Source organism: Tyto alba, unplaced genomic scaffold (assembly GCF_018691265.1).
Source record: "Tyto alba isolate M040663 unplaced genomic scaffold, T.alba_DEE_v4.0 Super-Scaffold_1, whole genome shotgun sequence".
NCBI classification, from domain to species: Eukaryota; Metazoa; Chordata; class Aves; order Strigiformes; family Tytonidae; genus Tyto; species Tyto alba.
Window position 1 is genome coordinate 8,468,710 of NW_024881261.1, and position 15,614 is coordinate 8,484,323.

A 15,614-nucleotide genomic window follows, 5' to 3' on the forward strand; every position below is an offset into this window, starting at 1 on the left:
TGCATTATTAGCTTTTATTGGTAGCAAGATTTTGGGCATCCATATGTGCTGTTAACAAGCTGTAAGAGTTTGCAGAACATCCTCCCTCACCATCTCGGAACCACAGAAATGGAATCTGAACAAAAAAAAAAAAAAAAAAAAAGCACCTTGAGTTGTCAACATCTGTTGAGATTATACAAGTGGATATTTTTTTTAACATATGTCAACATGATTTGTCATTTTACACAACTGAACACAACATACTTTGAGTTCCTAAGTTTCAAATGTTATTGCTGGGGAAAGCATTGGCGGACTGAATTTATTCTGGTTCACTGCCTGTCTTCCTTCAGTTTTACATTTTTTTTTTTTCTTTCATATTTTAGGTTACCATCACTATGTAGGTTGTCACAACTATTTGTGCAAAGGCCATGAGTCAGTGGAAGAGTGAGTGCCTATCTACAGGAATACAGTCCATCAGCAACGTGCTTTGGTGAACAGGAGCTACAACTGGACTTAGGACTTCTCTTTAGAGGTAATACTGCTGGACTGTAATCAATGCTTTGCTTGAAATTGTTTCCATCTCCCATGTTGTCTTTTAAGTGATGGCATTTTAACTATGATTTTGTATATGAGTCTAAACCATATACTACACCTCCTCTTCTAGAAACACAATCATGGGGTGGATAAAATAAAATAACTGATAAAGTTAAATGAGGGAGTTTATTTTAAAAAGTCCAGGAAAATGTGTAAAACTGGACCAGTAAATCATACTTCTATAATCTGAACATCCAAGACATATTACACAAAATCTGGATAAATTAGTTTTAGCCTCCTTCCCTCAACATTGCATGTAGGCTTGTAAGAGCTCATTGGAAGGGTAGGCTTATTATCAGCGTCCTTGTTCGTCAATCACGATCTCAGGGACCATCAAAATCAATGGAAAACTCCTGCTGGTTCCAGCTGACAGTGAATCAGACATCCTAATGCAAGCTCAGACACAGATAACTAGTTCTTGTGGACAGGAGGATCTTGGCAAGAATTATATTGATAATCCAAGCCAGTGTTATTTTTTTTCACCCAAGGGGTTATACAGGAAGTTTGCTTTTCTGAAGCCTGGGAATATTTTAAGTTTTTCTTTGAATTTATTTAACGCAAAAGGTTGAAGTAGTAGTGAATTGAACTATGGATGAACAGTGTCTTGAAAGGAAGGAAATAAAAGTTTTTCTTGAGAGTCTTTTTCTTTTAATTGCTTAAATAGCTTTTCTTGTGAAAATGTGCTCACCTCACATATAATTTTGTCACCTATCTTCCCAAGTAATTTTCAAGATTTTCACAATGGATATACTTACTCTGTTCCGTTTTCTCCAGATTGCACTGTGATAGTTGCAGCCCCTAACTTAGGAAAAGTTGGATTTAACTGTTTGTTGTTCCAAAGAAATTTAACCTTTGTAACTGTTCGAATGTTAACTTCTACATCAATGAAACTTATGTAAGTCTTGTCTGGTTGGAGGGTTCCCCTGTAAAAAAATAACATTTTATGGATGTGAGGCATGCTAGCTTTTAATATTAATTACCAGTCCTGTCAACTGATTGGCTGCTGTAGGAAGTGAGTAGAAAGTTAGCAGAGAGACAGTATCTAGCTTGTAATATGGTAGCAACATTATTGCCAATTTTCCAACATAAGACATCCCAAAGTAGTGTTTGTCAGAAGAAGCAAAGGTGGGTAGGCCTGATAGGCTGCAGTCACACCTCACAATGAAGACCCAGTGACAGGACAATCCCTGTGGAGAAGGTAGAGCTTGCTCCCGGTTGCTTATGAAGGCAGAGTTTTCTGCACGTAAACGAAATTTTCATTTAATGTTAATTTATTTATATGAAACAGATGTTGGATTTATTTGGGATGGCCAAAAGGATTATCCACCAGCTGCTCAGCCTGGCTCTTTAGCAGAGATTCCCACACTTGCAGCACTGTGGCAGAGTCAAATGTTCATGTGCTCTTTGGTAACTGTAGTTTATAATCTGGGTACTTATTTCATGTTACATCAATATAGCAAGCTCTAAGTGGCAGCATTTTGAGGCTGATAATGGCTTCAGCTACTACATCTCACTGAATATGAGTCAATGCTTTTCTGATCCTCTCCTTTGCCCTCTCCCATCCCCGTGCTCTGGAGGTGAAGGGCTACTTTCTTAAGTTTACCCCTACTATTTGAAGTCAAGAGAACTTTGAATGTGTGATGCCTTTATTACTGCAGAACTGTTATTGTAGACATGACCTGAGAGATACAGGAGGGGAAAAAAAAAAGCAGAGGATCCAGAAGAACCACCCAGAGGAAACCTCTTGTCATGGCTTAACAAGCTTCATGAAAAAGACAGGATTTTTATTCCTTCCCCTATCTTTCCACTTTCTCATTCATCTGCCTCAGAGGATGATATTTAGTCTCCTCTACATTAAAAGGCTTATAGTAGTGGAAGTAATGAGAGACAAGACAAAATCCCTTTGCCTTTTTGTTTCTTTGCTGGATCCACAGTGGTGCCTAGTAGGTTAGAGCAAGATTTGCTGGGGAAAAAAAAGTTCACTTCCAGTAATTGAATGGACACAGGCCCTGCAAAGGGCAGCGGGAGAACACTGGAGTGCATTCAGTGCTGGCAGACTCATCTCAGGTGGATGTATGGGTGCCTGCAAACTGGGATCAGGTCATAGCAAGCACCTGCTTCCAAGTGTGAGGACATGAAGTCCTTCTTGGAAAAGAAGTGGAAACGACATAGTTGTCAATAAACAAAAACCAAACCAAAAAAATAAACCCCCAAACCCACATCAAAATGCCTTCTCCCTATTTTTCATCATTTCAGTTATTTTAGTTAAAACAAACAAGAAAAATGCAAATAAACAAGACCACACGAGGCAAGCAAGCAAATGCTTCAGTGTAAGCAGGCAAAGTTATGAGCAACAAAAACTAGATTTTTCTATAGTAAATCATGAGGTAACTTCATCTGTAAGCAGCCATGGCAGCAACATTTTACAAGCCTGCGAAAGACAAAAAGATCAGAACTCTGCTATTGTATGTCCAGCAAGACCTTAGTGGGACAGCAAACAAGTGACACCAAATTCTATCATTTTAAACTCCTGCATTCCGACCATCTCCTTTCAAATGTAAACCCAGAGTGAGTGAACTGTCACTGCATTTACATAGAGCATAGAATTTGATCTCTAAAATAAGACCAATCTAAACAGAAATATTAATTAAAATTATAAACTAAATATTCTAGAAGAGAAGTTTCTTACTGTTGAATTTTTAACTTACTCAATGATCTGATGCTGCCTTGTGTTCCCACCACTTCCATACAGGGCAACGTTTACATATCCTTTTACTTTACGCTTTCCAGAGAGGGTCACGGTTACTTTGTACCTCCAAACTATACAGAAGAAATACGGTAAGTTAGATTGTACCCAGGGAGAAACAGTCTCCAAAATATCAAGTCTTATGTTATTTTTGGTCTGTACACTATGGTTGAAAGCAAAAGAAAATTATCACTGTCCTTCACTTTCAGTTCAAGGCTACATCATAGGCTGTCTGGACTCAAAGTGGTTAACACAATGCTCTCACACATGAATCTTAGTTCTTGTTGTTCTTCCTTGGGTTATAACCATGCTAAACAAATACAAAACACCAGTGAGTCAGATCTGTCATTGTATTCTAATAAGATCAACATGAGAAATGAATAGACATTTATGTTACTTTCTGGGAAAAAAAAAAAAAAAAAAAAAAGAACAACTAGTCAGTAACATGGTAAACACAATATAGACCTCATAATTTTGAGCATGAAGGTTTTCATATACAATGAAGGTGGAAAGGAGGAGGTATTAGGAATAAACACTGGTACATACCAGAACATAAGGAGTGTAAAAAAATTCTGAAGCTCAAGGAAACTAATTTTTGTGGGTGGGAACTTTCTCCTATCATGCAACTAGCAAAAGCAGATCTTCTCCCTCATGCTTCTTGTTTACAAAGGCAAAGGAAGAACCATCTTGTGAGAGATGACATTTAGGATAACTTCAGTTGTATAGGAGGTCATCTGGTCCATCCCCTTCTCAAAACAAGGCCAGCTGTAATCGGCTTGCTCTTGGCCTTTGTTGAATGGAGTTTTGAACATCTCCAAAAATGGAGATTTCCCCGCTTCTCTGGGCCCCTCTTCCTGCATTTAACCACTGTCATTGTGATAGTAATTTTCATATGATTTAATAAGAAATTTCCTTGCTGCAAGTTCTGTGCATTGCTTATACTCCTTTCTCCTTGTACCTTGTAATGCAGTCCACTAAACATCTCAGGGACCTCCACTGTAGTTTATCAACATCTTTCTTGTACTGGAGTGCTGAAAACTGCTTGCTAGTACTGGAGCAAAAGAGGAAAAGGCATGAAGGACTGAAGAGCCATTGCACTGCCATGAGGTCTGTTCATCTATTAAAATTAATTGTAAAACAGGAAAGCAAAAAGGTTTGTTTACAAGGAGTAGGTAGCAATAGAAACAATTGAAACTCACGAGGAAAATCCTTGGCCTCTCCAGTATTCAGGTAAAGTTTCAGGAAATCGTTTTTAATTTTCCCTTTGAATTTATCTGCAAAGTGACCCATGTTTGGGCATCCCTCCTGTGGGCATGGGAAACAGCTTCCCTAGTGAAAACAAATATATCTATTAATAAAATCATCCAGCCAGACAAGAAAAAAAAATTAGTCATAGGACTGATTTTTAACATACCCTCCTAACTCTCCCTATATCACAGCAACAACAAATTTCAAGTAACTCTTTCTGTGACTTGAGAAAGATGATGCAAGCTAGCCAACTTTCTCAAAGGCTCTGATTTTTCAGGGCTCTCTGTTTTTTCTCATGCTATTTAGCTTAATCCAGCCAAATCAGTGACACCCTTGAGTAGTCTTGAACTGGAGCACAGTGGTGGAAGTGTCCTTGCCAGCAACTGATGAGAAAGAGTGATGTCTCCTTATACCTTCAGGATGGGTCAAGAAAGGCTTTGTCTTGGAAACAAAGCTCATTTTTGTTGTGAAAGAAGCTTTCTACTATGGTGACAGGAACAGGTAGTCACCTTCTCCCAAAGTGATCTGAGAAATGTGATCTCCATCACCTGCTCAGAACACATAAAGGTCAGTCTAAGCACTATGTAAGTTTATACCTCTGTCTGAAGGATATGATGTGCCTGTTACCTCCCCATTACTCTCAGGCTGTAGTTCCCTATCTGGGACAGGGAAGGGCTTCCTGACCTTGGTCCATAAACCATTGTGCTTTGCCCCTGAGGCCATTCTAAGACACCAGAGTACTTTGATCATGGACTGACCCTATCAGGTCATCATATATTTTTATTTCTTGTTCTTTTGAAAAGATTACATTTAAGCTGTGTTTTAAAGCTCACCTGCTAGCATATGGGATTCTATTCGTTTCTGTTTAATAAATACATTTGATGATTACAGGGACAAGCTCTCCTCCTTACCTCTTCCCCAGTTTGATGCAGCAGAGCAGGCCTGGGGAAGCTACAGTAGCTCCAGTAGTACCTCAGGGCTGTCACATCACCACAGAACCAGGGACAACCCTGTTTTTTTGTTGTCTTTTTCTAATTTGACCCGTGTCAGCTGCATGAGCTATAATACTTTATGATGTCTGACACTTCCTTCTCCTACAGATGCACTTGTTGGGTGCAAGCTAGCACATATAAGCTGAATTTCAGGTGTATAGATAAAGGCCGCTATTTTGATATGGTTCATCCTGAGGCTCTGAGAAATACTTACTGTTTCAAAAATGTCATATGAAGCACAAGAATAGCCTAGAAATCCATCAGGGTAGATAATACTGTCAGAGTAATACTTGTAACTCCTCAAATGATTACAAGCCACAAAGTCCCGAGTTCCTGTGGAAAGATGCTCCCAGGTTAGTTCTTCCTTTCTGCTACCGTTCGAGGAAAGATACTGTTACAGCCCTTGCCCTGTCGTTGGGATGCACCATTCCTCCTCAAAAGCCTCATCACAATTCTTGGAGTATCAAACATAAGGTTTGAAGTTTGTTTTTGCAATGAATTGATGCTCTAAGGAATGTCACTGACTCAACAGGTATAAAATGCAGACTGGAAATGTTTTGTGGAAACTGACTATGCAGCTCAGTCCAGCTCCTGCCCTCCCCAACACTTATTCAAGCAATCTGAGTTTTACAATAGAAAGGAGAACTGCATGAAGCAGATCTTTTGTAGGGAACAGATACATTACCATAACAAAAGAAAACCAAATGAAAAGTATTTAACAGTGAACTTCCTAGGGCTATGCTGATTTGCTCCAGCTGAGGACTTCAAAACAAAATTATTATTATTTGGAGGGTGCTTAAGGAAGGGAGATTCTTAAAATTAAAATAATGAATATATTATTTTCCTTTGTGTTGCCTTTATTTTCCTGACCTTAGGTTAAAAAGAAGATCATATATAACACAGCTATTTCTTTGTGCTTTAATTCCCTATTATTGATAACAAGTTTATAAAAAAAAAAAAAAAAAAAAAAGAAAAAGTAATGCTTCCAGCTGCACTGAATAAAACCTGGAGAAAAAGGCTAGTTATCACAAATAGATTCATGGATTTCCAGAGTTGAAGGTGTTTGTAGAGATGTAAGAAAGAGCTCAGATAATATACAGAAAAATCTGTACAGCAGAGATTTTGGGTTGTGGTTTTTGTTTGTTTGTTTGGTTGGTTGTTTTTGGTTTTTTTTTGTTTGTTTGTTTGGTTGGTTTTGTTTTTTTTTTTTTGTTCTGTTTTTGTTTTGTTTTGTTTTTAATGTTATGTGCAATTTAACTCTTTAAAGACACAGAAATTTTCTAATAATCAGAGCTTTTATTAGAACCATGTAAAACAACAAAGAACAAAGTATTTGAGCAGCTATGTGCCAATCCTTTTTTAGCCAACTAAAAATAGACACAATGATGTTGCTTTAATGCAACCCAGATTGTAATAGGTTATTAAATAAAAATAATTAATTGCTTTATCTCAGAAGAATTGCAGCTGAAGATACCCTAACAGAAGTAGCTTTGAGAATCGTTGTCCCACTCCACCCAGTACTACTGCTGGGCAACTAAATAGAAACAAAGTGAAATGTTTTGTTACAGACCCTTCAAAATTTTTGGTGCAGTTTCAGTAACGTTTGTTTCTGCTATTAGATACTTTAGAAGAGGCATATTTTCCAGAGGCAAACCCTTTGTCTTGTTTATTTGTGAATCAGGTCTGGAAAATGGTGTGTTCTGAGCATATTAACAGTTTCACTGCACTCTGCAGCTGCTATTGCTGGTGAGCAGACCAAAAGCTAATGCAAAACACCTGAATTAATACAAGTTAAGTTGATACATTGTGAGGGGTGACCTTCCCCTGAATTTGTAATGTAATCAAACTTACTTACCTTCCCAGATGCCATCAAGATCCACGATCTGTGAAACAGGGTTCTTCCCACACCCTGGCATTTGCTTTCCTCCGTTTGGATAAAAGTCAAGATGCCCTATAGCTGGGCTCATGCCAAAACCTGAAGCATTTAAAGGAGGGGTAAGCACATTTTAAATTAGTATTGTCTTACAGCTGGCCTGAAGTTTGTGTGTGTTTGGTATTTTAGGATATGAGCTGTTGGTGACCAGCATGGTGTATTTGTTCTGTGTCTATGCACCACCCAGCACAACTGAGTCTTGATGAATGATTAGGATACTTAAGTACCACAAAGCATTCATAATTTGGTATTAATACAGTAGATCTGAATGCTCACCTAAGTGGGGGATTGTGGGAGCTGAATCTGTGTGAATAATGTCGACAAACTCTGCATCAGATTTATCCAGTCTGACTTCAATTGAAGTGCCTTGAAAATAAGGTTGAGCAGGGTCCAGTCCTGGAAGAAAAAGGCTAGTGTTACATATATATAAAGAGAGATAGACATATAATTTTATATAACTTTACGATTGTATATGACTATCACATATATAGTTGCATATGGTTCCATGTATTTAATTAGTATAGGCATTAATGATACCGTATATGGTTTCTCTCACAACCTGTGTGAAGACTGTTAAATTTTACTGATTTACATCAATATTGAATCCCAACACTTGGATACATATATATTTATTGAACTTCCCTGTAATAATGCTGCTCAAATTGAGGCTGCTGTGTCTGCATCCCATATAGCTGATCTATTTGCCTGGTTTCTAGAGTATCTTATTTGAGAGTATCCAAACAAGAATTGATGCTGATAGCTCCCCATGTGCTTGTAGGTGTTGAAACCAGCCTGTCTACTTCTGGCTCTGGTCAAATTTTAGAAAAATACCTGGTTTTGAAGTGATGAACTTTGCTTTTGATCCTAGCAGAAAACAGAATTAGTTTGCTTTCCAAATTGCTGCAGCAATTTCAGGAGCTTGTAAAATCTTGCAGATTGTACAGTTTTTGCTACCTTATACTTTCATCTCTTGTTGTTCCTGGGCAGCAGATTTGGTTTTGCTTTTAGACTGAATTTTGTAAACTATTAGTCCAAGGTTCACCAAGACTGAAATCCCTGAGGAAAAGTAACAATTGAAAAGGGCTGTGTTAATAATATCCATAACTGTCTTTTGTGTATGAGGGGTCATTCTGTTTAATGCACTCTGCCCTTGGCACTGCCTGCATGATGAATAAGGTGATCAAGCACATATCTTTAAACACTGGAAGTGCTGAGCATTTTAAAAAACTGATAAAGAGTGCAGACTTCAGGGTGAGTTACCTGTATTTTGAGAAAGGAGTAGTCTGATCACAAGTTTAGCTGATAATACCTCTTTTCAGTTTTTCTCTCTGGGAGAGTATTGAAGGTTTTAAAATACTTGAAATAGTGTCTCTGCTTTGTGAGGTCTCTGGAATATCTTTTTTAGAAAAGAATTCATATTGCAATAGGTATGAATATTTGATTGCCATTTGCTTTTTTAAATAGCCAATTAAATAATTTGAGAAAGATGAGGGCTCTCCCCTTGAAGAACAGTGCAGGGATATGGCTAATAGTCGTGTGGTGGCTATGGTCACTGATGCTCCTGCTGTGGGCAGAGGGCTGAGACAGCCCGTGCTTCCACAGAACTTTGTTTTGCCTCTCAACCATATGCATTTTCATCATTTAAGTCTTGCAATGTTGCACAATGGTTCCTTCGAGAGTAATTTCCTCTCAGCTAGTGTGGGTAGAGAGCAGATTACAAACCAAAGGATGCTGGAAAATGAAAACTTGCTGTTGGATCAAAGGGAAGATGAAAAGGCTTCTGGCCAATAGTCACAGAGGCTTGATCCATTATATCTTGCAAGATAGACACTATTTATGGGACCAGTGGAGGATGTCCAGAGTCTGCATAGTTAGGGCAACATGTGGACGTCTATAAAACCAGAACCAAAAATGCCTCTTCTGAAAGAAAGGAAAACCTGGCTCAGCAATAACGAGGGGCTTCTTCGCTTTCTGAGAGCATGGAGTGTGTAATGTGCAACAGGGAAAGAAAACAGAACAATTCAGTGCTGGGAAGGCAGAAACTGAATCAGTAAAGCTGACTGAAAATTAAAAGAACGTAATATTCATTAAAAATGTCTAAATCAGAAATGTGGGAACACTTAAAAGGGACAGGTTATTACTTAGCAATATAGTGAACGGTGGGTGCTTTTAAGTGAAGAAATGAAACTTTAGAAAGCTTGCTGGAAATAAAAATAAAATAATTATTGTTAAAGTACTCTACTAGGTGAAAAGTTTATGTGGGCATAGGAAAGTAAGGTGATAATGGGTGATATATCAGGAAGGTTAGCCTGCTGTTTCTGAAATGTCAGGTTTAATCCATCCTTCTCTGCAAAATTATATTTTTTAGCAAAACTACAGTACAAAATAACTAACTGCTCACTTTTGTGCTGCTTCTAGCATGCTTTAGAGAGACCTTCAAGCAGTGGGTGATGTTATGCATCAGATGTGCTGCTATATAGCAGGCCAGATTAATGAAAGATGAAAAAGGCAGGAGAAAGCTGCTACAAGAAGGAAAGTAGGGATTACTCTCCTGGTCTGTATTATTACATCAGTGTCACACAAGTTATTACGAAAAACAATCACAGCAGCTAAAACTGGTTCTGGTTGTACGTTAGTTATTGTGTGTTTTTAACAGTGACAATGGAATATCATTATGTTACAGCATTACTCCTGTCCTGCTCCACACTAGCACTGGTTGGGCAGTGACACTGCTAGGTTGAGGCACTAGAAGGCAAAGTCTGTAGATTGCCACAACCATGTGGCAAAATGTGTATCAGCAAGTCAACTGATGCATTGCAGGGCCCATCTGGCTCTGTTAGATGTATGGAGCCCTTTCTTTGCTGTGTAAATATATGTAAGCAAAATAATCATCACACTGACTGCTTTCCCACACTTACCAGGGCACCACTCCTTGGTGTACTGTGAGAAGAGACTAAATTGTACAACGTCCAAATTACCCTTGACAAAACTACAGCCCACAGTCAGATGCAACCATAAGAGAAAATGATCAGTAAGTCACTGACTTACCAGTTATTCTTCCGATCCCCGGCCGCCTCCTGCCAGCCTCACCTGCCGCATGTGCTCCAAGGCTGTGGCCAATTATGTGAACATCAGCTGGAGAGTATCTGTATTTTTCCTGAGAAAATAGCAATATAAAAAATTACTACACCTGTTTTCACCAGAAACAGGGAACATTCAGCAAAAGGGGGCTGAAAAACTACTTCTAATTTTACTGCAAACTCAGGAACTCTTAAGGGATTTCATCATCTGTCTGTTTACATGCTTATGTCCACTACATCAATTTTTCAAAGCTCCTTATTCAGGTGCTGCCCTCATTTGGCGACTGTTAAAACTCTAGACAGCTCTGTCAACATAGACCTGAGAGTCTCTGTATCCATTTTACATGCTAGACCCGTTAAGATTCACAGGATGTTTATCTGGCTTGCAAGGTTCAGCCAGGCAAGAACCCTTAGTTCCACCTGGCAGGTCAGGCACTGCGTGCAGCTGGAGGAGGATGTGAGAGGAGAGATGCCTTCAGCCTTTTGGGGCAGTAATTCAGTGTCTGCAATGCAGATGTAGAGAGTGGGACACAGGTCAGAGCACTCCTATACCCAGCATACAATCTAAGTAATTTATAGTCCTTTTATGGGAAATGTGTGTTGAAAGCACTTAGATTAAAAGAAGGCTTCAAACCAAGCATTACTTCCCATGTGCAGCTGGCTAAGAAAGGAGGCACATGGCACCTTCGATAGATTTAGGCACTTTGCACAAGGGCTTTCCCCTGAGAGCCATTGTCCTCCAGCCGCTGCTGGCTGCCAGCTGGTTTTCTGGAATTCTTAAGAGTCACTAGCTAGGTTTTGTCTTCGTAAAAAGGCCTGTTATCTCTGCATATTTAAACTACACAACATTTTACATCTGTTAACTTGTTCAGAATATCTGGCTGTACTATGGGGATGTCCTGTAGAACTTCCTATCCCTAAATTGGCTAACTGTGCTGTTATGGCTGATTTTTAAAAAAAGAGTCTGCTTTCAGCACAACTTCTAAAATGATCACTGAGTAGAAGAAAATGTTTTCTACTGGTTACAGTCACATTCATGAAAGTTCCTGAATCGCATTTCTTTCAAATCAGCATTATAGCTACAGCTTTATATCCAGAAGATTCTTACCATAAGAACATTTATAAAATAAGCTATTTCAGCTCCCACAACGCGGACATTGTTAGATGCCTGGGTGTACTGACATCTTGCACCTTTTTTCCAGTTTATGCAGATACAGTTCACATCTTCCACTGTAAGCATCCTCTGTTTTGCGAAACAAGAGCAAAAACCAAAGAGCCCCACAGTAAATACAATCTGGATTTGATTCATGTTGGTTATCACAGCTCAGCTCATAAATTTTGCATGAATTTAGATTAGAACACTTTAAGAACCAACACCTTAGCATATACATGTGGTCATGCCTGCTCACAGGCTTATAAATGCTTACACAATGCTAAAATAGGACATAATACTGAAATAGGGTGGTATGCTGTAGTAATGGCCACATCATCATTTCAAATACCCATAGCAGTATTTTTTTGCAGAAGGGAAAACAATATAAATGCTGATACTTTTAATTTTTAATTTCAATCAAACTTTGTAACACTAAATAAGAGTTCTACTCATGCACTGATTCACTTAAGTAATTTAAAAATACTTCTTTAATTCAAATTCAATTAGAACTTGTATTTTTGATAATAAAAATCAAGAGTGTTTTCCTGATACAGATTTGTAAGAAAGAGAGTGTGTTTTTATAGGAGGGAGCATAAATTGCTGGTGTCACTGAATGTTCGTTTCAGATTTATGGCTTTATTTGGGAATATATATATATATATACAGGCAGATACTTTATTGTCTGCCACAGAATCTGAAACTTTGTTTTTTTCCTCCGAGCTGGATTGTTTGGCTAAGTGTATTTTGCTTTAGCAGCTTTGGTATATTTATTTTTCTTTGCTTTGTGTTCTGACATTATAAAACATTCAAAACAAGCTACCACTGGCAAAGGACAAAAAAGGCAATAGAAGTGTCTGTGGCTGTGTTAGATGTGGTAAAAATAAATGTGCAGATAGGATTACTACTTAATGAGAAGGAATGTAAATAACAGATACACATAGGAGGGCTGATGTATTCACAAGCCCATTTGCTTCACTCTTTACTGAAAAGATTCATTGAGACCAAATTTTTTTTTTTTAAATAAATTGGAGTATTGTGATAAAACATAAACCACTGTAATAGAGGTATAATTTAAAGTTTTATCTCATGCCTCTACATTCTTGTGAAAATTGATCAAAAGGATTTAAGGGACTAGCTGAAGCAAAATGTGAGCTATTTTGTTGATTGTGAGGTTCTAGAAAAAAAATCTCTATTTTAAGAGTGGAAAATTGAAGACTGAGAATTATAAAAACATCAATCTACTTCTGATAATTGAACAAATTATTAACTAACAAATCCAGCAATCATTTCTCAATGTTCATACAGTGATAATCAACATAGATTTTTTTCAACAGGAAACTGTCAAATAGATTTATTTTCTTTTGACTTGGTATCAAAGAGAAGCAGGTAACAGTGATGCAATAAATGTGAAATACCTTTATTTTAGTGGACTTTCACATTGTTTCTTGTAGTGTAAATAAATAAGAATACAGAATTTAAACAAATTTGTAGTTGTGTGAATAGTTAGTTGAAAAAACTTATTCTAAAAGTGTCATATGCCATCAACTGATATTTTGTTCTGTGATGTATGCCTAGTAGCTTCCATTAGCTGCAGCTACAATAGAAAGCATGCTTATAGGATTTGAGACCACAAGCTGGAATTACAACTTTATATGGGGACAGGATTAAGAAATATATTGGAGAATTAGCACAAAAATCAGTAAACCAGAGTGCTTTACTTCATTACTATTCATAGCAAGTCCTACATTGAAAGATTTGTTTAAAATTATCCCCTTGAGGCCCCTTCTGGATGTATATTTCTACAGCTTTATTGTTTCTGTTAGCAGTCAGCCCATGTCCTCAGCCTCCAACAGTCACGTGGCAGCCCATATCTTTGTGAAGGACTTTCTAGAAATCTGTCTATTGTCTGAAGAAATATGATGCAATGGTTATGCGACTGCAGTTATTTCTGGAATCGCCCTTGTTACTAAGCAGTATCTTGCTCCAGGGTTTGTGTTGCTTTTACCAAGAAAAAGGAATTTATTGAGCCCAATCCTGTTGTCACTCACTTCACTAAAGAGAAGAATTGAATGTATTTTACCTCATGCTTTTCCTCAAGCTGGAGAGCTACATATTTAAGTTGTTAACAGTTTGAAAATGTGGCCTCTCTTTCCCGCCTTATCACTACAAGTGCCATGACAGAAATTAATTATTAATAGAGAAAAGAGATAATTTATAGGAATGTGTTTATAAATGCAAATTAAGCAACTTCACAGGGACAGGCTTCCCCTGTGGTAACCTACCTTGCACATGTCTGACAACCAGTTTTCTTCTCCATCATCTATAAATCCATGTACAATAAATCTGGTTATCCTACTTGCATTAAAATTTGAGTAGTCAATTGTCGAGGCATCAACTGCAGAGATCTCCTGTTGTAGATATTAAATTAATACACATTTAAATCTGTGGTCTGTAAATAGCTTATCAAAATTGCAAAGACCTAAACAGTGCTTATCTGTACAGGTGTTTAAAAATTACGCAGTGTTAAACACATCTGCAGATGTTCACATGACTATGGCTTAAGGTCTGTATCTCCATCCAAAGCAAGCTTTGACAGTTATCTTAGAGCATCCAAGACTTTACTTTTAATGTGCTTACCTCTTATCTCTGGAAAAAATTACCCAATGATTTTAAAAATGCAGAGTTTCCCAGTATTTCTCTGTGGCCATACAGAAAACATCAGGGAGTGCTGCTTTGTGGGGGCCAGAGGAGGATGAGAGTTTTGCCCCAGAGACCCTGCCAAGGAACTAGAAGGGGTTGTCTCTTGAATAACATGGAGGTTTCACCATTTCTAACTTTTTACAGGAAAGCAGCTGGAGTCTGTATTTATTTACTCTTTTTGCATGTGATTTACTAATGTTTAAGCCACAATAGTTCTTACTTGAAAGACAGTAGGATTTTCTCTTGTGTACAGGAGGAAGTGAATGTCGATCTTTTTTGGATCCCAGGGTAACTTATGGACTGGTCTTTCCGTAGTCCCAGACCATGGTATATCATCTGAGAAACATCCAAGCCTTTCATAGCAAACTTCTTTGCCTGTAGCATACAGATCGGAACAATAATAGATGAATGAGTAAAGTGGAGCAGGCTAGTCATAAAGCATAGCATCTCTTCTCTGGAGGACCATTGAAAATCCCGTGTTTTACTGAAAGCAAAGACCAGCATTTTCCCTCTCTCAGATCTTCAAAGACTACAGTTTACCCCAAGGAAAGAAGCCACCCTGTTGTTCATCAACAAAGTATTCAGTGGAGCTCCTCTGTGAGTATCCTGTACCATACTTTGGGTATCTTTGCTCAGCTGTGTTTTGCCTAAGGCAAAGACAGCTAACGAGTTTCTCCTAACACTGAGCCAAGATATTGCAAATAATCAGCAAAAATTTGAGACTGTGCTGAACAGCTGACTACTCTGTACACAAGAAGTCTTATACTATATGAGTCAGTGACTTCTGCTTAACATAAAGCTATACCTGCATTACATTGCCTCCACCCCCTACCCCCAGCTTTTTCTTCATTTCCATCCCTAAAGAAGAATACAACAAATCATCTCCTAGATTTGGTAGAGCAGTCGCTTTGCTCTGAAATAGAAAACACCATCATTTCTTGCATGCTCCTAGGATGGGATTTCCAGAGTGGAGAAGAGGAAAAACAACACACCCACACATTCATCTCGCCATTTTTTTTTATAGGAGAGTGAACTATGTTATCTCAATCTGTAAGTTTTAAGGCACTATAGTGTAGAAGAATATCCCACAAAATATAGCAGTATAGAAAGGCTATATATATACTAACTCCATATGCTTACCTTCTGCTGTGCTGAGCAGAAACAATGCAAGTATCCAAATTCCAAGCAT

The 15,614-nt window shown here is 38.0% G+C and overlaps 1 protein-coding gene across 1 annotated transcript; it reads right to left on the reverse strand.

The window, feature by feature from the left end:
* On the reverse strand, positions 1-15,614 carry LOC104366932 (inactive pancreatic lipase-related protein 1). The gene is made up of 12 exons (XM_032988666.2): positions 15,566-15,614; positions 14,646-14,800; positions 14,008-14,133; positions 11,681-11,815; positions 10,541-10,649; positions 7,769-7,888; positions 7,415-7,534; positions 5,774-5,892; positions 4,519-4,648; positions 3,282-3,393; positions 1,329-1,496; positions 1-115 (listed from the first exon to the last, which is right to left on the reverse strand). Exons 1-12 carry the CDS (start codon positions 15,612-15,614, stop codon positions 52-54), a joined length of 1,407 nt encoding a protein of 468 aa, XP_032844557.2. The 3' UTR covers positions 1-51.